Raw genomic sequence first — 23,705 nt, forward strand, 5'->3', positions numbered from 1 at the left:
AATAATGAAGTGAGGATCCAATCCAAAATCTATTCTGACTTCAGAGTTAAATGTAAGAAAAGAAAGGAGACCCTGGGGGGTGGGGGCAGCTGCAGCAGGTGGAAAACCAAAAAAGAACCAGAGTAAAACCTAGGTAAATAGTTATCAGATTCAAGGGAAGGAAAGGACTTCCTTGGCAAAATAACCAAATGTGGAAAAGATGATAGCTAAATAGAGGCTGAAAGGAATAACCTTCATAAAAATTAAGAAAATTCATCTCAAAAATATGCCATCAACAAAATTAATTACATCAAAATTACTTTAATGGTAAAGAGAGAAATGTTATTTCCAATATACAAAATAAACTAGGAGTTAATATTTCTAATATATAATGAATACATATAATTTATTAGAACTAAAGATGTGTATTTTTTAATCTTTCAAAGATGCGTATTTTCAAAAGAAAAACATATATATTTCAAATCTAATAAGCAAAAGTTGACTGCTTGCTACTATAAAAATTCTAGAGAAAAGCTGATTAATAAAAGGGGTCCTTGCACAAAATCATAAAGGAAGTCACGTGTATGTGTGTATGTTTAAAAAAATATACACATAAAAACTCAACTCAGAATGCAATAGAAATTTAAATTTATGACAAATGCCCTAAATTTACATTTAATAACCTCAAAATGTAATGGAATCTAAGCCACTGGGGAAATAGTCAGTTATTCTTCTAATAATATGTCCTCTTTACTCATTACTACTGGCTAAGATTTGGGATGAAAAGCATAACAGAGCTGACATGAAAATTAATAATTTTATTCATACCTTGATTAACATTTTATCATTTTGTGAGTTTAGTTTTGAACATAAATAAGGATGACTTTCCACTAGGAGAACAGAATTTAAACGGCATCAGTAAAAACTAAACAAAATGAAAAAATTTCTCTTTGTTTCTGGTTTACTCAACAGTCATTTGTCAGAGTATTTATTAAAAAAAAAAAATTCTATTCAAAGATATGCAGTATTTCTACAACGATTTGATAAGGACCCAGCTTACACAACATCCGTTTTAAGAAGAGCACCTGATTTTGCTTTCAGTTAGTTCTTTCAAAAGGTTTCTTCTTGGCTTAGTCCCAAGTATACTTCCTATATTAACTGAGTAAGGACCATCTGTACATATTCATTCACATACATTTGGATGTGTTGTAATTCTAAATTTAAAAAAAAAAATCTATGTTTAGAATGAAGACTATCTACAATAGTAAATATACAAAACAAAACTATTAAGAGCAGAGAGTCTAATTTGGGCTCTATAGAAAAAAGGTAAATTTGTAAGTTAACTTTATCTAACTCCCATGAAAGAAAAATGTCAATCAGAGTTTTATTTGTTCCAGTGATGTTTCTAGTAAAATAGTAGTTTTTTTTTTAAAGATTTTATTTTCAGAGAGAGAGAGAGTGAGAGAGGGAACACGAGCAAGGTAATAGGGAGAGGGAGAAGCAGGCTTCCTGCTGAGCAGAGAGCCTGATGCGGGGCTGGACCCCAGGATGCTGGGATCATGACCTGAGCCAAAGGCAGATGTTTAATGACTGAGCCACCCAGGCACCCCTAAATTAGTATTTCTTTAATGCTAAAAATATTTTAGCAATATAATAAATATCCTTCCAAAGAACAATGGATCAAAACATTAGGATGATTCCTTAGGACCTTCTCATCAGTTCTTCATACTGTTTTTCCTTAGAAGTTCCAACTTCAAGCCAGACCAATTCTCTTTGCAAGAGTACAGCTAAATCACAGTTTATGATTGTATTAACTATATGCTGTACTTGGCCATACCTGCTTTTTATAGCTATCATAAAAAGTGCAATTTCAAAAAAAAAGAGTGTAATTTTATTAAGAAATAAAACCTAAGAGAATGTAATCTATACAAAAAATAAAGTTTAAAATATTTTTCAAATAGGCTGAATTTCTTTTCCATAACAATTATATAATAAGATATTCATATTTTGTTTAGTAAAGAGTCTTGATGTTTCATTCACTGTCCACTAGGCAGATGCAGGGAAATCTGGGGTAAGTTAGTGGAAGGGGTAATGCAGCATTATTACTAAGCTGCAGTAAGTTAGTAGAAGGATACTGAGGTAAATTCATGGAAGGATGTGTGATACAACAGCCTTACTAACTGTTTTGGTATACTGGACCACTTTGCAAAATACAATTCTGAATTCTACCCTCTAATATAAAATAAATGAGAATATAGAAAACTGTCAGGCTAAGTCTTCTATTTTATTTTATTATTTTTTTTAAATGGTGGGGGAGACACAAATAAACCAGATACAACTATCTATTTAAGTGAAAAGGTACCACTACTTTACTCTATATGTATTAAGAGTCAGATTTCCTATCTAGTACAAAGACCTTGACGAGCCTAATGAAAATGTGTCTAAATTATGCCAGGATTAGCCAAGACTATACTGTTAAAAAGTTCAACACCATTAATCACTAAGGAAGTGGAAATCAAAAATACAATGAGATGGGAGAAGGGGGGTGGGGTTAAAAAACAAAAAACAAAAACACAATGAGATACTACTTCATGCACCCAGGATAAATATCATTTTGTTAAATAGAAAACAACAAATATTGGTCAGCATGTTAAGAAACAGAAAACTTTTTTACATTGCTGGTGATTGTAAAATAGTGGAGCTACTTTGGAAAAGTCTGGCAGTTCCTCAAAAAGTTAGAGTTATCATACACCCATCAATTCCACTTCTAGGTAGTTGCCCAAGTGAAATGAAGTTATACGTCCACTTGTATAGGAATGTTATTAGCAGCATTACACAGGACAGCCAAAAAATAGAAACAACCTCAATGTCCATCAAGTTACGAAAGGAAAAACAAACTATGATATATCCATATAGTGAAATATTATTTGGAAATAAAAAGAAACCCTGATACATTGCTACAATGTAAGAAAAAAATATGCTAGGTGCAAGAAGGTAGTCACATGCTATGATTCCACATATGTGAAATGTGCAGGATGGGCTAATCTATAGAAACATAAAATAGATCAGTGGTTGATGGTCTGGGAGGAAGAAAAGAGGGACTGCTGATGGGTATGGGTTTCTTTCTGGGGTGGTAACAGAGCTTTGAATTAGATAGTGGTGACGGTTGCACAACTCTGTAAATATACCAAAAACCACTGAACTGTGTATTTTTAAAGAGTATATCTTATGGTATGTGAGTTAAATCTCAATGAAGCTATTGTTTTAAAAAGAAAGAAAAATGAATAAGCTGAAAAGCATTATTTTGAATGAGGATATGAATATTTTCCTTCTATAGCTTATTAATAATACCATGACTGTGTCAACAAAATCATAAATTGGGTAAAGGCACAGGTACTGCAGGCTTCTAGGAAACTTTTTCCAAAATACATGACTTCCTTGAGAGGCATTAAAATGAAAAAAACCAAAACGTGCCACAAATTTCTGCTTTCTATATACTCCGTTCTATATATCTGTTCATCTTTGTCCATGTCTACTTCTGGCTTATTAGATTTGAATAATGAAGCTAAATGCATGACACCCAAACCCTTGTTATATAATAATAGCCCAGATTAAATAAATACTACATCTTAGAATCAGAGAACATTAGAATGCCAAAATTAGATAGAGGCCTCATACAATTATTTCCCTCTCCTCTCAGTCCATTCCAGTTAGGCCCATGTACTCCAGGAAAGTAAGTTATCAGACTCTTTTAAATTTTGAGATAAGGGGAGCCTGGGTGGCTCAGTGGGTTAAGGCCTCTGTCTTCTGCTTGGGTCATGATCTCAGGGTCCTAGGATCGAGCCCCGCATCGGGCTCTCTGCTCAGCAGGGAGCCTGCTTCCTCCCAGCCGCCTGCCTCTCTGACTACTTGTGATCTCTGTAAAATAAATAAATAAATAAAACCTTTAAAAAATAAAAAAAATATATATTTTGAGATAAAAGATAAAATACTTCTTTTAGAATTATTTGTTGCTTTTAAAATAGTTGTTCTAAACTGCCACACCAACTAGATGAACAGGAAGGCCAAGTTGGTTCAGACAAATAAATAATAATGGAAAAGCACCAGTTCTATTGTTATTACACACCCAACATCATGTCATTTTGGCTTCCAACAGCAACCAAATATCTTGATACCGATAGGAGAGCATAAAAATTCTTTTCAAAGATAACATTAATACACCAAAAATTATTCAGCTTGCAGCACCTGGGTGGCTCAGTGAGTTAAGAGTCTCCCCTCTCCCTCTGCTCCCCACCCCTACTAACTTGCTCTCTCCCTAAAATGAATAAAATCTTCTAAAAAAATAATAAAAATAAAAATTATTCAGCTTAACATCAGATACAAACCTTAAATCTAGCCATGCAATATTAACAGCACAATCCTACAGCTGTCCTCTCAGCCCTGAGGTACACTGACTGGACGGATGGCCTTAACTCAGATGAATTTCCTTCAGAATATTACCTGGATAGAATATATTTAATTATTTCTATGTTTCTGAGAATAATAAAGGCCTGATTCCTAGCAAACTGAGCCAATGGTTTTGTAAGTGCTGACGGCGCAGAATTCTCTGATGTGCGTGGATGAGGGACTCTGTCACCTCATGTGCCATACCTGGTATGCACTGTGCTGTGGCCTCAGTGGTTATGGTTGGAGCGACTGGGGGCTGCTGCTGACTGGAACTCACTTCTGGCTCTGTGTTAACTGAGGGAGAAAGAGCTACCTCACAGGAGGAAACCTGGCTGGGCAGATGGGGCAGGAACTCTTCAGAAGCAACTTGGTCATCCTGTCCAGGCAGCTGCAGTGCAGACAAAGGGATGCTGATCTGTTTGTTAGGATGGGATGTGCTCACAGGCATCTGCATGGCCACCTGCTGGCTGGTACCATGGGCACCAGGGGGTCCTCTGTTTGGTGAAGCCAGAGATACCCTGGCAGTCTTCTGGACGATTGGTCTGGACATGACAGAGGGGGATGCAGACACACCATGTGGGTCTAGCTCTGTGCCAATGGCAGATGTCACATGGGGAATCAGCTTAGCAGACCCTATGCAGGAGGGACCAGCATGAGTCTGAGGCTTGGGTTTTGCCATCTGTGTCAATGAAAGGGCTGGTCCATCTACCCCTCCAGTCAGCTCTGCATTCGCCACAATGTAATAATCTTCAGGAATCTCTTGTTTGATTTTCTTAATGATGACATCATTGCTGCATTCATCAACCATCTGAGCTTGAGAACTGGAATGGAGAGAAGATGGGACTATTCCAGGCCTTTTTCGAGCAATGCTTTGAGGCCTTTGGGTTTGGGGTTCAAAGTCACTATCCTCGTCTGTAACAGAAGACTCACAAACCATGTCAAACAGGGTGTTTTCATCTTCATATTCTTCTACAGCTTCATCCAGTTCAGAGGGTTCACTGCAATAAGAGAAGTCACAAGAGTCTCTGGTCCGATTACAGTCTAGCTTCGCTTTCACAGGTCTCCCAGGGTACCTTTCAACAGGGCTAGTTTGTGTCTCAGAGGGTACTCCAATTATACTGGGACTATCAGAGTTAAAACTTCTGTTATCCTGGAAACAGACCCTTTCTTGGGACCCAGCTCTGCAAGTAGCTGTCAGCGGCCAGTGATAAGCATGGCCAGCACTACAGCCCCACATTGCTGTGAGGTTCCCATGGGAACCTTCCGAAAGCAAGTGTTTCAGGTTTGGAATGAGGCTGCAAATGGTCCCATGGCTGTGGGCCCAGCTGACCAATTTGGACAGATTCTCAGATGAAGTATGAAGGCAATCCTCCATGTTACAGGATCAGCAGTGTCCTTCCTAAAGGGAAATAATCAAAATAAGAAGCCATTATTACCCAAGATATTCCCGTATCTCTATTACTTCCATTTCCTTGAACTATGATCATGTGGCATAAAAAAGAAATGTACTTTAAAACTGTATCTAGTTGGGGCACCTGGGTGGCTCAGTGGGTTAAAGACTCTGCCTTCAGCTCAGGTCATGGTCCCAGGGTCCTGGGATGGAGCCCCACATTGGGCTCTCTGCTCAGCGGGGAGCCTGCTTCCCTTCCTCTCTGCCTGCCTCTCTGCCTACTTGTGATCTCTATCAAATAAATAAATAATCTTAAAAAAAAAAAAAAAGAGGTGAGCCTTTTCATGGTATATTTTACTTCCAAAGTCACAAAGAGAGGTTTATTCAATTCCTTAATAATAAAATGTGTGGGGGTGCCTGGGTGGCTCAGTGGGTGAAAGCCTCTGCCTTCAGCTCAGGTCATGATCCCAGGGTCCTGGGATTGAGCCCCGCATCAGGCTCTCTGCTTACCAGGGAGCCTGCTTCCTCCTCTCCCTCTCTGCCTGCCTCTCTGTCTACTTGTGATTTCTGTGTGTCAAATAAATAAATAAAAATCTTAAAAAATAATAATAATAAAATGTGTGCCTTATCTGTATTAACCAAGAGTATGCACTTCCGACTTCAGCCTCTGCCATCAGAAACTTCATTACTAAAGGTAAAACCAACAAAGGTTTAGGTCCATTCTAGGATGAGTCACAGAAAGGAAGTCAATCCTCTGCTGGGCAGTGGAAAACAAATAACGTAACTTAAGAGTCCAAGGAGAGAATTAAGAGCTGCAGAAAGAAAGTCTTTAGCAGGGAAGGGAGACTTGACCAGGAGGAGAGCCACTAGGGTGTGCCTCCTGGGGTCAGGGGCAAAGGCAGTTTGCAGACCAGAAGCAAGGATGAGTGGGCCAGGTCAGGTGCCAGGACTATAACCAAATCTTAGGAGCTGGTTATCTGTCTCCCTGCTGTCTGAAATTCCTGAAATACTGCCTTTCATTTCACCATTTGAAAGAAAAAAGATGTGTCTGGTTTGTTACACCATTTAAGCCTCCTGGGCACGTAAGGATAATCATCTACCAAACAGGAGTAAGCCATTCTTTATTGATCGGAGGTCAAAAAGAATCACTTGTTATGGGTCCTTGGCTGGGTAACAGTGAGGAAAACATGATGGGCAAGAAAAGTAAACTGGGACATGAGGAGTCTGCATGTGATCAGAATGGTCAAGTGTGTTTTTGATAAAGGGGAGATCCTGGGGAAAACTGAGCAGGGGAGGAACAAGGATCTTGATGTATGGGTTAGTCTGTCCTGTTCATCTGTAGCTGTGAGTGAAAAGTGGTGCCTCACTGTAGATGGGCTCCACACTAAGGTGCCAAGGTCTAACTGTAATTGTCAGGTGGCCATACAAAAGGACACATCTGAACCTCCATGGCGCCCCATCAATAGGTAAATTCAAAACCTTTCACATGTTATGAGGCCTCTGTGACATGGTCATGGCTACAGTCAACCCCTCAAGCCTCATTTCCTACTACTATCGGCTTTTCCCATATTTCTCACAGTCTCCTCTTCTCTAAACAGTTTCTCATGCCCACTGGTCCTCTAAAAACTCGTTCTCTGGGGCAAGGGGGCGGGGTGGTGTCTGGGTGGCTCAGATGGTTAAACATCTGCCTTTGGCTCAGGTTATGATCCCAGGGTCCTGGGATCAAGCCCTGCATTGGGCTCCCTGCTTCTCCCTGTCCTTATGCCATTCCCTCTGCTTATGTTCTCTTGACTGTGTCTGTCAAAGAAATAAGCAAAATCCTTAAAAACAAACAAATAAAAAACGTGTTCTTTGGTGTGATATGCAGCCCTCTTCTTTCTTCATCTGGAAAACTTTTCAAAACTGAACTTGGGACCACCTCCTCTTGAAGTCTTTATAGACCTCCTTTCAGTCTCAGATATTTATTTACTTGTTCACTCTTCACTTGTATTTCTATCATCTCTTATCTCTGTACTATTATCAGTGCCATTCGTGTCTGTCTCTCAAACTTCACTGAGAATTCCCTGAGGACAGGAACCATAATTTTTTAAACTTTTTATTTATTTTTAAGCTTTTAGTATAAGGGGCTATAATTTTTCATTCTTCAATTAGGACCTAGTTGGGGACAGAGATATTAACATGATATGGCCCTGCTCTTATGACCTTATAAGCCATTGTTAATGATGAATAAATAAAGAATGAATTAATAGGGGTGCCTGGGTGGCTCAGTGGGTTAAGCCTCTGCCTTCGGCTCAGGTCATGATCCCAAGGTCCTGGGACTGAGCCCTGCATCATCGGGCTCTTTGCTCAGCGGGGAGCCTGTCTCTTTGCCTACTTGTGATCTCTGTCAAATAAATAAATAAAATCTTTAAAAAACAAAACACAAAAACGATGAAAAAAAAAGAACTAATTAATAAACATATAAATACTGGCAGTACCATCAACACTAACAAAATAAACTTAACACCCTCATATAAAAACATGAAATTTCCTATCGCTTTTATTGTAATCACTAAAGCGAACAGAGAATACTTCTCCCCAGTAGTCCCAAACCACAGCTGTCTTGTACACAGGAGAGTAGTAAGTGAGCTACCAGATTTTATGAAGTGGCCCAGTAAATGGGAAGACCAGTGACTGGTGTCAGAGTTAGGAACTTCAGTTCCAGCCTGGAACCCATGTCTGTGGCCTAAGACAAGTCACTAATTACCTCTAAGCTAAAATGTCAGAACTATATGATCTGTATGTTCCCTTCATACTTTAGGAAGTTAGGGACTTATTTTATTTATATTCCTTTTTATATAACTTTAAAGTAAAAATGCAGATAAAAGAAAGACTGGAACACTTATCCCAATGAGCACTGAGTAATGTACAGAACTGCTGAATCATTACACTGTACCTCTGAACCAAATATACTGTATGCTAACTATATCGGAATTAAAATAAAAAGCTTGGTTAAAAAAAAAAAGACTGAGGTTTTTGATGTTTGTTTTTTAAGCTTTCTTAAAATTGGTATGGCAGAGACCATCTGCCTACCCAGTATCCATTCTTTTTCCTTACAGAGAGTCCTAGTTTATTGGGGCAGCAATATGGTCACCTAAAACACAGTTCCCAGCTTCCTTTCAAATAGGAATTGTCATATGACACAGTTCCAGCCAATAACATATAAATAAAAGTCACTGAGTGACATGTCTGATTTGGGCCTTTTTGCCATTTTCCCTTTGTCCTTCCCTTTCTTTCTGCCTGGAATAAGGACATGATGGCTGGAGCTCCTGAGGCCACAGTGGGAACATGAAGTAAGAACTTAAGGATGGGAGAGAACACCCAGAAGGAGCTTGGATCCCTGTTGACATCATACAGCCACTACATCAACTCTGAACTATCTAGAATTCTTTGTTACATAAGGAAATATAAGGTCCTGATCTTGCTTAAGCCACTGAACTCAATTACTGATATACAAAAAATAATATTCATCTCTAGTTTTTATTTATTTTTATTGTTTAAAGATTTTATTTATTTATTTGACAGAGAAAGACACAGCAAGAGAGGGAGAAGCAGGCTTCCCGCTGAACAAGCAGCCCAATGCGGGGCTCAATCCCAGGACCCTGAGATCATGACCTGAGCCAAAGGCAGATGCTTAACAACTGAACCACCCAGGTGCCCCCATCCCTGGCTTTTATTTATTTATTTTTTAAAGATTTTATTTATTTATTTATTTATTTGACAGACATATCACAAGTAGGCAGAGAGAGAGAGGGGAAAGCAGGCTCCCTGCTAAGCAGAGAGCCCGATACGGGGCTCAATCCCAGGACCCTGAGATCATGACTGGAGCTGAAGGCAGAGGCTTTAACCCACTGAGCCACCCAGGCGCCCCCATCCCTGGTTTTTAGAACCTCAGAGGAATCCTTCAATTTCTCTGCACCATCCCCCAAGTACAACTGTTTCTCAGACTGGACTCCACAAATAAACTATCGGGAGGTCTATAATTCTATTTCAAAATGTATATAACTGTTTTCATTTTTATTCTAGTAAAAATATGATTAATATAGCATATGATGAATCATCTAAATAATCACCTTAGATCCAAATACTGCCTTAGTATCTATACTCTCATTATTGTCCATAATCACCTAAAGTGACATGATTCAACTTTCAATTTGTTGGGAAGCCTGTTCATGCTGTTTCTTTTTTAGCAAATATAAATATAAAACTTGTCTTTTGCATTAATAATTTGCAAATGACAGCCATCATGATTTGACATCATGAAAATGGCATATGTGATACTGAAACAATACACCACTTTAAGTGTCACAGAGTAATGAGAAAATAAAAGAGCTGAAATAAATATATATGTTCATAGAAAGAAAATAATATACATTATGACACAATATCTGAATGAAGATGTAACAGTTCAAATATGTAAAAATGTGGCAGAATCAAAACACAAAATTATATAAGCATGTGGAACTCCAAAGAACTTACTGTTCAGGTAAGAGCTACTATACAGTAGTAAAATAGTACCTTTGCTGAAGGTACCACAAGCCAGAAAAAAAATTATAAGACAAAATAGATAAAATTTTAAATTTTGTTAAAAGCTTATCCACTTAATTCTATAATAATCAGCAACCTTTAAGAATCAATAGATAGTAATCATAAGTCACTTTTATTACATTCTGAAATTCACTAGCAATCTCATGAAGAGGCTCTTAAACTTTTCTTGAGTATCATAAGATGAAAATATTTTTCCAGTATCATTATTAATATATTTCAGCCAGGCAACCAATGTTAACCAATGTAGTTATGAGAGCATAATCTGCTGATATTTAGGGTAATTAAATGGATTGAGTCCAAACCAACAAGGAATAGCTATCAATATATTGCAATACATTCTATATTTAATACAAAACTGTATCAGTAAGAAGACAATTAAGGTATTTCTGAACTGCTAAAAATAAGTTCTAGAACCTACTGATTTGCTTCAACAGTCTGATGATGAGGTCTACACTGAAAAAATAATGCCTTTGCTAAATTTTCAAGAAATAAAAATAACTTCAGATAGTATTTCTCATATCTGATTATGGGCAATGATTAGATTAGACACTCAGCTTTACAGAGTTATCATGTGACTTTTTTTTTTTTTTAAAGATTTTTATTTATTTATTTGACAGAGAGAAATCACAAGTAGATGGAGAGGCAGGCAGAGAGAGAGAGAGAGAGGGAAGCAGGCTCCCTGCTGAGCAGAGAGCCCGATGTGGGACTCGATCCCAGGACCCTGAGATCATGACCTGAGCCGAAGGCAGCGGCTTAACCCACTGAGCCACCCAGGCACCCATCATGTGACATTTGATTAAAAACAAATTCAAAGAGGGGTGCCTGGGTGGCTCAGTCAGTTGAATGTCCAATTCTTTGTTTTGGCTCAGGTGGTGATCTCAGGGTCATAAGATCAAGCTCTGCATCAAGGCCCACATTAGCCGGCAGTCTGCTCGGGATTCTGTCTCTTCCTCTCCCTCTACCCTCTTCTCCCTGCTCACTCACTCTAATAAATAAATAAATCTTAAAAACAAAACAACAGTACAGACAAAAGGCTGATATCCGGGGTCTATAATGAACTCCTCAAACTCAACACAAACAATCATATCAAAAAATGGGCAGAAGATATGAACAGACACTTCTCCAATGAAGACATACAAATGGCTATTAGACACATGAAAAAATGTTCATCATCACTAGTGCTCAGGGAGATTCAAATTAAAACCACACTGAGATATCACCTTACACCAGTTAGAATGGCCAAAATTAACAAGACAGGAAACAACATGTGTTGGAGGGGATGTGGAGAAAGGGGAACCCTCTTCCACTGTTGGTGGGAATGCAAGTTGGTGCAGCCTCTTTGGAGAACAGTGTGGAGATTCCTCAAGAAATTAAAAATAGAACTTCCCTATGACCCTGCAAAATTGTACTCCTGGATATTTACCCCAAAGATACAGATGTCGTGAAAAGAAGGGCCATCTGTACCCCAATGTTTATAGCAGCAATGGCCACGGTCGCCAAACTGTGGACAGAACCAAGATGCCCTTCAACGGACGAATGGATAAGGAAAGTGTGGTCCATATACACTATGGAGTATTATGCCTCCATCAGAAAGGATGAATACCCAACTTTTGTAGCAACATGGATGGGACTGGAAGAGATTATGCTGAGTGAAATAAGTCAAGCAGAGAGAGTCAATTATTATACGGTTTCACTTATTTGTGGAGCATAACAAATAGCATGGAGGACATGGGGAGTTAGAGAGGAGAAGGGAGTTGGGGGAAATTGGAAGGGGAGGTGATCATGAGAGACTATGGACTCTGAAAAACAATCTGAGAGGTTTGAAGTGGTGGAGGGGGTGGGAGGTTGGGGTACCAGGTGGTGGGTATTATTATAGAGGGCACGGATTGCATGCAGCACTGGGTGTGGTAAAAAAATCATGAATACTGTTATGCTGAAAATAAATTTAAAAAATAAAATAAACAACAACAACAACAACAGAAAAAACCCAAAACTCAGAGTCCTGACTAGCAGAGTTTAGGTTAAGTATGAAATTTGCTTATCCTAGATTAGCAAACAAAGCTATGAAATTATTATTACCACACTGTATGTTAACTTAGGCAAGGCGACATTCTATATATTAGTATTTACATTACTAAAGTCAAAATCAGAAAGCCATTAAATATAGAGTCAGACTTTCTACTACTAAACCCAACACTAGGGGCGCCCTGATGGCTTAGTCGGTTAAAAGCATCTGCCTTCCGCTCCGGTCATGATCCCAGGTCCTGGAATCTAGCCCATGTCAGGCTCCCTGCTCAGTTCTCCCTCTCCCTCTGCTGCCCCCCTACTTGAGCTCTCTCTCCCTCTCAAATAAATACTTTAAAACAAAAAACAAAAAACAAAAAATAAACCCAATACTGACCATTAAGGTTTCAGTAGAATAACATAAAACTAGTTATTATCACAGCTAATATTTATTGAATAATTATTAATTGCCAAGCACTCTTGTAGGACTTGACATACCAATAATCCTAATTATAGCAATAATCCTAATAAATTATTATCCTTGTTTTATAAATGAGTAACTAAGTCACTCGAACAAAGCAGTGGTGGAGCCAAAATTTGAACTTTGGTCATACTCCAGAGCCTATGCTTTTAACATAACATACTCTAACACTGTGACAGTAGAAAAGATATTGTCTCAAATCTGATTCCCCATCACATTCATGTTAATTTGAGTTTATGTTGGTTTTATAGTTTAACTTTGTTTGAATTGGTGGGACTGTTTTGGTTTATAGCTATCTCAGAACTATAATCATAAATTTTATGTTTATACCTACTTAAATAATATTATGACCAAAAATGACTTAAGGTAGCACTGGGTATAAGGAAGATCCATGAAAATGTTCTTTTTTCAAAAGACAGAAAAATTTTTTAGGAAAAAAAAAAAAGAATATGAAAAGATTATGTCACTTTTCCAAAACCTGACAAAATGAGTTACTAGACAAATATCAGTGAATGTCTAGTTAGCTTTTATCTCACTTCAGTTACAACAATCTGACCCACAGCCCTTATAGTTCCTCTTTATAAAGTTCTGAACCTTTCAAAGGATTTGTGTTGCAGATGTTTTAATACCACTAAATATCAATTGCTTGTGGATGACAAAACTGACACAAGGGGAAAAAAAAAACTTAGTAGCCATATATCTATAAAAGAAGCTGAATGTTTAAAAAAAAAAAAAAAAAACCTTCTCCAAAAGAAAGATTTCACTGCAGGGCACCTGGAGGCTCAGGCAAATGTCTGCCTTCAGCTCAAGTCATGATCTCAGGGTCCTGAGACCCAGCTGGGTGTCAGGCTCCCTTCCTCTGCAGAGAGTCTCCTTTTCCCTCTCCCTCTGCCCATCAACCCCCCCCCCCCCCCCCGCCAACTGCTGCCAGCTCATGCTTGCTCCGTCTCTCTCTCTTTCAAATAAATAAAAAAGATCTTTAAAAAATAAAGAAAAAGAAAGATTTCACTAGTAAACTCTATCACACTTTCAAGGTAGAAATAATAGCAAAATTACACAAATATTTTTAAAAAATAGGAAGAGAAGGGAACATTATCCAACTTGTTTAAGGAGACCGGCATAACCCTACTACCAAAACCTAACAAAAATATTACCATAAAGAAAATTACAGATCAACATTCCTTATTTTATGTAATAATCCTTTACAAAACATTAGCAAAATGAATCCAACAATATATAAAATTGGTAATACATCATGACCAAGTAAGAGTTACCCTAGGAATGTAAAGTTGGCTGAACATTCAAAAATCAACCAATATAATTCAACATATTAACAGTCCACAGGAGAAAAACCATGACATGATCATCTTAATAGATGCAGACAAAGCATCTGACAAAATTAAATATTCATTAACAATTAAAAACTCTTAGTAAGCTAATAATAGAACTTCCTCAAGCTGATAAAGGTTATCTATAAAAAATCTACAGCTAATATTAAACTTAATATAAAAAACTGAATTGCTTTTTCTCAAGATCAGGAGTAAGATAAGAATGCTCTTGCATCACTTTTATTCAACACTGTAACATTGAAATAATTCCATAAAAAGAAATAAAAGAAAACTTAACCAGAAGAAGTAAAACTGTTTTTATTTTTTTTATTTTATTTATTTTTTTTTTAAGATTTTTTATTTATTTATCAGAGAGAGAGAGGGGAAGAGAGCGAACACAGGCAGACAGAATGGCAGGCCGAGGCAGAGGGAGAAGCAGGCTCCCTGCTGAGCAAGGAGCCCGATGTGGGACTCGATCCCAGGGCGCTGGGATCATGACCTGAGCCGAAGGCAGCCGCCCAACCAACTGAGCCACCCAGGCGTCCCGTAAAACTGTTTTTAAATGTAGATGATACTGCTGTCTATGTTGAAAATTCCAGAGGCATGAAACTGCTAGAACTCATAAATAAATTTATTGGTAAAGTAATCAGGTACAAGATTAATAGTCTTAAAAAATCAATTATTTTCTATGTACTAGCAATGAAACATTAGAAAATTAAATGTTTAAAAATTCTATTTAGAATAGTATCAAAAATATTAAACACCTAGGAATAAGTCTAACAAAAGTATCCAAGACTTCTATACTAAAAACTACAAAACATGGCTAAGAGAAATTAAATGTGATGTCAATATAGAGATAAATACTGTATTTGTAGATTGGAAGATTCAATATAGTTAGGTTGCTATTATTCCGAACTGATCTATACATTCAATACAATTCCAAACAAAATTCTAGTTGGCTTTCTTAGAAGAAATAGATAAACTGATTTAAGATTTATATGGAAATGCAAAAGATCTGGAAAATCAAAGCAAAATCTTTAAATAAGGATAAAGTTGGAAAACTCATTACACCGGATTTCAAAGCTTAGAGTAATTTCAACCAAACAGTAATCAAGATCATGGAGTACCGTCAAAAGAAAAGATACATACATCAATGGAATAGAATGAGTGTGCAGAAACGAACCCACACATATTTGGTCAACTGATTTTCTTCAAAAGCCAAAGGCAATGTAATAGGAAAGGAAATTTTTTTCAACAAACAATGCTAAATCAATTGGCCAGCCATTAAAAAACAATCGTCAGTTAAACTACACATAAAAATGAACTCAAAATGGATCACAGACCTAAATCTAGAACAGTGCCTCGATGGCTCAGTCAGCTGAGTGCCAAATCCCCATCTCAGCTCAGGTCTTGATCTCACAGTTGTGAGATCAAGCCCCTCATTGGGCTCCACCCTGGATATGAAGCCTACTTAAAAACAAACAAACAAAACAAATCTAAAACCTAAAACTAGAAAAATTCCAGAAGAAATCATAGGATAGTATCTCTGTCACCTTGGGGCAGGTAAAGGTGTCTTAGGAAGCAAAATGCACAAACCATAAAAAATTTGATAAACTGGACTCCATCAATTGCTAATGGAATATAAATAATCCAGGAATGGTGAAGCTATCCATCAAACTTAAACACATTCAACAATGCTACCTTCTTTCAGCAGATCCCCTATGTAACTTTCAAAACTATCTAAGGAAATCTGGGGATGGTCTAAGAAGCACTGACAATGTCTCAACTAACAAATCAGAGACTAACAAAGCTAGAAACAAAAGAAAATAAAACCATGGGAAGTAGGGCTCCTTTGAAAAACTAGAAATAAGATTACTGTGTTTTTCTTATTTACTGAGAATGACATACACTTCCTATTTTATTTTTTCTATTAACTACAACTCTTAGTATCTAAAAAGTGTTTCATATAAGTCGGCTTTCCCTGTACTTTCATTTAAGGATGCAATTTACTATATATGCTAAATACAGAAAAATATTCAAAGAACTGGAAAATTCTACTAAAAAATCTAAAGAAAAAAGCTCCAACATTAATGCACAATAAAATACAGAAAGAAGATGCCACTTTAAAAATACATTTAAAGAGGCTCCTGGGTGGCTCAGTCAGTTGGGTGTCTAACATCATCTCGGGTCATGATCCCAGGGTTCAAGGATCGAGACCTGCTTTGGGCTCTCTGCTCAGCAGGGAGCCTGCTTCCCTTCCTCTCTCTCTGCCTGCCTCTCTAGCTACTTGTGATCTCTCTCTGGGTAAAATAAATAAATAAAAATCTTTTATTTTTAAATTTTTTTAAATTTTATTTATTTATTTGACAGACAGAGATCACAAGTAGGCAGAGAGGCAGGCAGAGAGAAAGGAGGAAGCAGGCTCCCTGGTAAGCAGAGAGCCTGACGTGGGGCTCAATCCCAGGACCCTGGTATCATGACCTGAGCCGAAGGCAGAGGCTTTAACCCACTGAGCCACCCAGGCGCCCCATAAATAAAATCTTTTTAAAAAATACAGTTAAAGGTCAGGGAAAGCATATTTATTCCTACTGAGGCCTAAAATGTGCTTTCCAGAATATAATACCCATCTTTTTGGGGGATGGGGTATGTGTAAAAAGGATGGTTTTAACTTTGGAAAACAGTGTAGAGATTCCTTAAGAAATTAAAAATAGAGCTTCCCCATGATCCTGCAAATGCACTATTGGGTATTTACCCCAAAGATACAGATGCAGTGAAAAGAAGGGCCATCTGTACCCCAATGTTCATAGCAGCAATGGCCACAGTCACCAAACTGTGGAAAGAACCAAGATGCCCTTCAATGGACGAGTGGACAAAGATGATAAGGTTCATATATACAATGAAGTATTATGCCTCCATCAGAAAGGATGAATACCCAACCTTTGTATCAACATGGATGGGACTGGAAGAGATTATGCTAAGTGAAATAAGTCAAGCAGAGAGAGTCAATTATCACATGGTTTCACTTATTTGTGGAGCGTAAGAAATAACATGGAGGACATGTGGAGATGGAGAGGAGAAGTGAGTTGAGGGAAATTGGAGGGGGAGGCGAACCATGAGAGACTGTGGACTCTGAGAAACAAACTGAGGGTTTTGGAGGGGAGAAGGGTGGGGGTTTGGGTTAGCCTGGTGGGGGTATTATGGAGGGCACATACTGCATGGAGCACTGGGTGTGCTGCATAAACAATGAATTCTGGAACACTGAAAAGAAATAAAAATAAAGGGGTGCCTAGGTGGCTCACTGGGTTAAAGCCTCTGCTTTTGGCTCGGGTCATGGTCTCAGGGTCCTCAGAGTCCATCGGGCTCTCTGCTCAGCAGGGAGCCTGCTTCCTCCTCTCTCTCTCTCTCTGCCTGCCTCTCTGCCTACTTGTGATCTCTCTCTCTGTCAAATAAATAAATAAAATCTTTAGAAGAAAAAAAAAATAAAAATTAAAAATAAATTTAAAAAAAATTTTAAAGGGTGTTTTATTAAACTATGGGGACAGGACCCAAGGGAAGAAAGAGCTGTCAAAAATCCATCTATTGTTTAAAAAAAAGTATCTGTAAGTTATATAAATTAGTACAAGCATTGAAAGTGAACTTTCAAATAAAGAATTGCCTTCGGCTCGGGTCATGGTCCCAGGGTCCTGGGATCGAGTCCCACATCGGGCTCCTTGCTCGGCAGGGAGCCTGCATCTCCCTCTGCCTCTGCCTGCCTCTCTGTCTGCCTGTGCTCGCTCGCGCTCTCTCCCTCTGTCTCTGAAAAATAAATAAAATCTTTAAAAAAAAAAAAAAAAAGAATTCAGACTATATAATATGTGCTTTTACTTTAAGATAATATATTTCTTAAATTTCAAATGTTACAAGTACTATATAGTCCATGATATAATTTTTAGAAACAGACAAATCTAAAAGATACTTTGTACCTAGCAAATTTAAAAATCATAATAAAAAAAAGCTTTTAATTCTATACCATGAATATATAATACATATTTCATTTATATTCCAATTCAGTAAATATCTATTAAGTACCTGGTATATGCTAAATACTGGGTTATAGACTGAACTGTTCCCTCCCCCTCCCCAAAAAGATACACTTTAGTCCTAAATCCAAGTACCTCAGAATGTTACCTACTAGGTAACTTGTAACTGCAGATGTAATTGTAGTTAAGTTTCTATGAAGTCATAGATGGGTAGAATGTACCCCTAATCCCTATGACTGGTGTCCTTGTGAGGAGACATCTCCCTGAAGACAGGGAAAAGCCCTGTGAAACCAAAGACAGAGATTGGAGTGGGTCCTGGGATTAAGCCCTGTATCAGGTTCTCTGTTCCACAGAGAGTTGGCGTCTCCCTCTGCCCTCCCCCAGTGCTCATCACAGTCTCCTCTCAAATAAATAAACAAAATATTTAAAAAATTATCTCTAGGGGCTCCTGGGTGGCTCAGTGGGTTAAAGCCTCTGCTCAGGTCATGATCTCAGGGTCCTGGGATGGAGCCCCGCATCGGGCTCTCTGCTCAGGGGGTAGCCTGCTTCCCCTCCTCTCTCTCTGCCTGCCTCTCTGCCTACTTGCGATCCCTCTCTATCAAATGAATAAATAAAATCTTTAAAAAAAAATAAAAAATTATCTCCATAATAAAGTCAAAAGTCTTTTACATATCCTATAAGACCATTATAATCAGGTCCTTGCCTACGTTTTCAGACATACCCCTGTTCTTCCATTCAGTGATACCAAACAACTTCCATTTCCTCAGTATCTTCTAGGCCTTCATACAGGTCTACTTTTCCTGTTTCTCCCTGACTTTTATGCATCCTTTTGTTCTCAACTTGCATGTCATTAGGTTTTTTAGGTAACCATCCCGGACTCATGCTGGTCTAAGTTAGATACCTCTGTCTTATGTTCCTGTAACACCTTATTCTATCTCTGTTGTAGCACTTGCCATGCTTCATTGAAATTATTTTTTCTCTTTTTTCTTAGAAGATAAGCTCTGTGATGATATAGAATGTGTCTTTGTCACCCTTCTCTTTCTAGGGGTCAGGTCAATGCTTCACAATGTCTAATACATATTTATTTATAGAATGGGTGACAGGTGACACTTTATGTTTGACTCAAGGAATAAGGTGGACCACTTGAAAATCTCTGAAGTCACATATTTTATACTCTTTCTCAGAAATCCTAGAATAACTAGAATGACTTTGACAGTCAATTAAAATGGTTTCCACTTGGGAAGAGAAAAAAAATTCTTTCCTTTTTTATTTTTTTTAAAGTAGTCTCCATGCCCAGGGTGAAGACCAATACAGGGCTTTGAAATCATGATCCTGAGATCAAGACCTGAGCTGAGATGAAGAAGTGGATGCTTACCCGACTGAGCCACCCAGGTACCCCTAAAAAAAATTATTTTATAATTACCTTAAGTGATTCTCCAAAGTCAGACAGGACATACTGTTCATAGAAAGGTGTACTTATGCTGGTCTATAGGTTGAGAGGTTTTTGTATGTATGAGTATTCATGTTATACCTCAAAATCAGTGATTCCGGGGCGCCTGGGTGGCTCAGTGGGTTAAGCCTCTGCCTTCGGCTCAGGTCATGATCCCAGGGTCCTGGGATCGAGCCCCGCATCGGGCTCTCTGCTCCGCGGAGGGCCTGCTTCCTCCTCTCTCTCTCTGCCTGCCTGCCTCTCTGCCTACTTGTGATCTCTGTCTGTCAAATAAATAAATAAAATCTTTAAAAAAAAAAAAAATCAGTGATTCCTGAGTTCACTGCCTTATTAAAGAAAATTGAGTAACTCATCACTTCTGATGTATATATTTGCTCTTCTTTTATGATGTTTATCTTGAGAACAAATCTATTATGGCTCCTGAGATAGAAACCTGGGAATTGGCCTAGTCTCTATTTGCCCTCATCCCTCAAAAGCAATTCACACCAATTTTCTTTCTTTCTTTTTTAAATTCACACCAATTTACCTGTTATTTTCTAACAGATCTGCCATCTTCCTTTCTTTTCCATTCCTGATCAGGGCTCAATCCCATGACCTGAACTGAGAGTAGACGTTTAACCAACTGAGCCATCCAGGTGTCCCTGACTTTATATAGAGATAATTTAAAAGTATTACATGGCTGTAAGCAAGAAAGTGACCTTAGAATCATCATTCTAATTATAGTTGAAGAAATCAAGACTAGAGGCAGAAATCCAATTAGGAGACACACTGTAGCAATTCAGGTAAGATATAATGGTAATCTACCTTTAATAGTAGCAGAGGGATGGAAAGGTGACAGATTTGAAACTCAAGAGGTAAAGATGAAAGATTGGATAAAGAAGGTGGGAGGAAGAAAGAAGTTATAGATTCTGACTTGACCACTGAGAAAAGGTTTGATTTTTGTCATGTGACTGTAAGGTGCTTTTAGGACATCCCAAAGAAGGTACTGAATAGACAATTGGATATAGATCAGTATAAAGAGACTGATAAAAGGAATGATGCACTGTATTTTTAAAAATGATTTTATTTATTTATTTGACACAGAGAGAGAGAGATCACAAATAGGCAGAGAGGCAGGAATAGGGAGAGGCAGAAGCAGGCTCCCTACCAAGCAGAGAGCCCAACATGGGGCTGGATCCCAGGACACTTAGATCATGACCTGAGCCGAAGGCAGAGGCTTAATCCACTGAGCCACCCAGGTGCCGTGGAATTATGCACTATAAATACAAAACAGCTATCAACATTTCTGCACAACCATAACACAGAAAATAAAAACTGAATATACAAAACAACACTAACAATAGCCCTGTGAATGCTGAGCTCAAGGAGTTTCAGCTCATTCAGGAATTTACTCAAATCTGGTAGGAGGTTCCTTGAGGGGATGAAAGGGTGTCTTACCTTGCCAATTCATGGCTAACTTCCTCTATCTCAGCAGTGACATTTTTTCCCCTATGTTTCTATTTCTCTGGCCATTTATATAAGAAATTAAGATGAAAAAGAATTAAATGTATGAACTTAAAGTATGATTGCATAGACACCATTTGGCAAGTGTCAATGCTCAGGTTGCCTGAGAGATGAAGTATGATTTATAGGAAAATGGCTACGGAAGGAAATCAGGTCACTCAGAAAGCAGAGTATCAGCAACATTCTCCACTGACTGATATAGATAAAAGCTTCTGAGTCTCCCAGAAGGGCTCAACTGCTTTCCTTCAAGCCCCATCTTAATATGCATAAAACAGAAGAAATCCTGCACACAAACTATTCTGGATGTGCATGAGGGACCACTTTCATGTAAGATGGGAGAGTGCAGAGGTTAAGTGCATAGACTCCACTGCTAGACAGACTGAATTTAAATCCTAACTCTGCCATTTGCTATGTGACCTTGGGCAAGTTACCTTTTACCTCTCTGTACCTTAGTTTCCTAATCTGTAAAATTATGAAAAAGAATAACCCCAACCTCATAGTGCCATTTTAAGGAATAAACTAATTCATACTGTAAAATGCTTAGAACAATCACTTGATAATATTTCACCTGAAATTAGAGGCTTTTCCCCCTTTCGATGGTCTACAATATAACTACAGAGAGCATACAATTGGGCACAGTATACCTGTGGAAGAATGAGATCTAAAGAACATCCAACATGTTATGGTATTCCCAGTCAAGAATAAGGTCCCCAGAGGCACCTGGTTCAGTGGGTTAAGTCTCTGCCTTAGGCTCAGGTCATGATCTCAGGGTCCTGGGATCGAGCCCTGCATCAGGCTCTCTGCTCGGTGGGAAACCTGCTTCCTCCCTTCTCTCTGCCTGCTTCTCTTCCTACTTGTGATCTCTGTCTATCAAAAAAATAAATAATATCTTTAAAAAAGAAAAGAATAAGGTCCCCATTTAACTTACTCAGATTCCTTAGACTAACACAGATCCATCAAAGTGAACACTAAATTTAGAGCAGCAGTACAGAACAAGGCCTAGCTACCCATACATCCCTGGGAATCATGCAAATAGGTCTGAGACCAACTGTAGGATCTATTACTCTGCAGCCACCTGAAAACTTTGGTCCCAGAGTTTCTTTTAACAGAAATCATATGGCTTTTTCAGTGGCATCCTTTCATTCACAAATATTGAATGACATTAGGCTACTAAGCACTAGAATACTGTCATGAATAAGGAAGTCATGCCTATATGGAACTCAAGGACTCAGGGTGGGATGGGACAATTAACTATACAAGAAATAATTTTGTTGCAATTTTGACAAAAATTCTGCAAAGACAATCTACTTTATCTAGTTTATACTAAGAAAGCATAAAACTAGAAAGACTTATTCTATTTGGGGGAATCTGAGAAAGTAGTATTTAAACCAAGAGCTGAAGGATCCATAGGAGTTCACGAAGAAAGTGGGAAAGGGCAGAAGCAGAGAAGAAATTTCCAAGAAATTCAAGTACAAGCAAAGAAACTCAGAAAACTTCTGGAATTCCATGATATACCCACTCTTAGCAACTATTCTGAAACATTCTAGCATCCCACACAGAGGTCAGCATAATAGACCCAACTTCCCAAAGTACTTCTTGCTCTATCCATTCCACCACAGTAGAACGTAAGTTCACTTACATCCTCCTAACAAATGGTGTTCAACATCTCTTTCAGAAACTGATCCAGTAGAAATTTTAACTTGAAATACACATTTATATCATGGAAGCTATTATGCATTATGCATTTGCCAAAAAAACAAATTCATTATTAAAAATAATTTTTAGGGGGCAACCTAAGTGGGTCAGTCAGTTGAGCATCTGCCTTCGACTCAGGTCATGATCCCGGGGTCCTGGGATGGAGCCTCGCACTGGGCTCCCTGCTCAGTGGGAATCTGCTTCTCCCACTGCCCCTCCCTCTGGCTCATGCTCTCTCACTCTCAAAATCAATAAAATCATAAATAAATAAATAAATAAATAAATAAAAATTATTTTTAGGAGTGCCTGGCTGGCTCAATTGGTTGAGCCACCAACACTTGATTTCAGCTCGGGTCATGATCTCAGGGTTGTGGGATGGAGCTCCATGTCAGGATCCACACCCAGTCTGCTTGGGATTCTTTCTCTCCCTTCTCCATCTGCCCCTGCCCCCACCTTAAAAAAATTCTTAACAAAATTCCTACTGTCAAGGAAAACAAACACCTTAAACTTAGTCAATATTTTTTAATTTAAAATCAATTTCATGAACATATAGTGTACTCTATCAGTTTCAGAGGTAGAATTAGTGATGTATCAGCTGCATATAAAAACCAGTGCTCACTGCTTCAAGTGCCCTCCTTAATGCCCATCATCCAGTTCCTCCATCCTCCCACCCACCTCCCCTCCACCCACTCTCAGTTTGTTTCCTATAATCAAGAATCTCTTATGGTTTGCCTCCCTTACTGATTGCAATCTTAGTCAATAATTTGGTATTATGTAAAAAAATGCTTTCAAAAATATTAATGCATCTAGGGGAGAACCTGGG

At 38.3% G+C, this 23,705-nt stretch overlaps 1 protein-coding gene across 4 annotated transcripts in view; it reads right to left on the bottom strand.

Moving 5' to 3' along the window:
- Positions 1 to 23,705, bottom strand: part of KIAA1958 (KIAA1958 ortholog) — a 154,301-nt gene that overhangs the window by 63,356 nt on the left and 67,240 nt on the right. For 3 of the 4 annotated variants that reach the window (XM_032306947.1, XM_032306948.1, XM_032306946.1), the window contains exon 2: positions 4,630 to 5,824. In XM_032306947.1, coding sequence (XP_032162838.1) covers positions 4,630 to 5,800 — 1,171 coding nt within the window. In that variant the 5' untranslated portion in view covers positions 5,801 to 5,824. Of the gene's footprint in view, positions 1 to 4,629; positions 5,825 to 5,960; positions 5,982 to 23,705 lie in introns of those variants that run through there. The other variant, XM_032306945.1, reaches the window with a different exon arrangement.

The sequence above is a fragment of the Mustela erminea genome, chromosome 12, assembly GCF_009829155.1.
Source record: "Mustela erminea isolate mMusErm1 chromosome 12, mMusErm1.Pri, whole genome shotgun sequence".
Classification (NCBI taxonomy): Eukaryota; Metazoa; Chordata; class Mammalia; order Carnivora; family Mustelidae; genus Mustela; species Mustela erminea.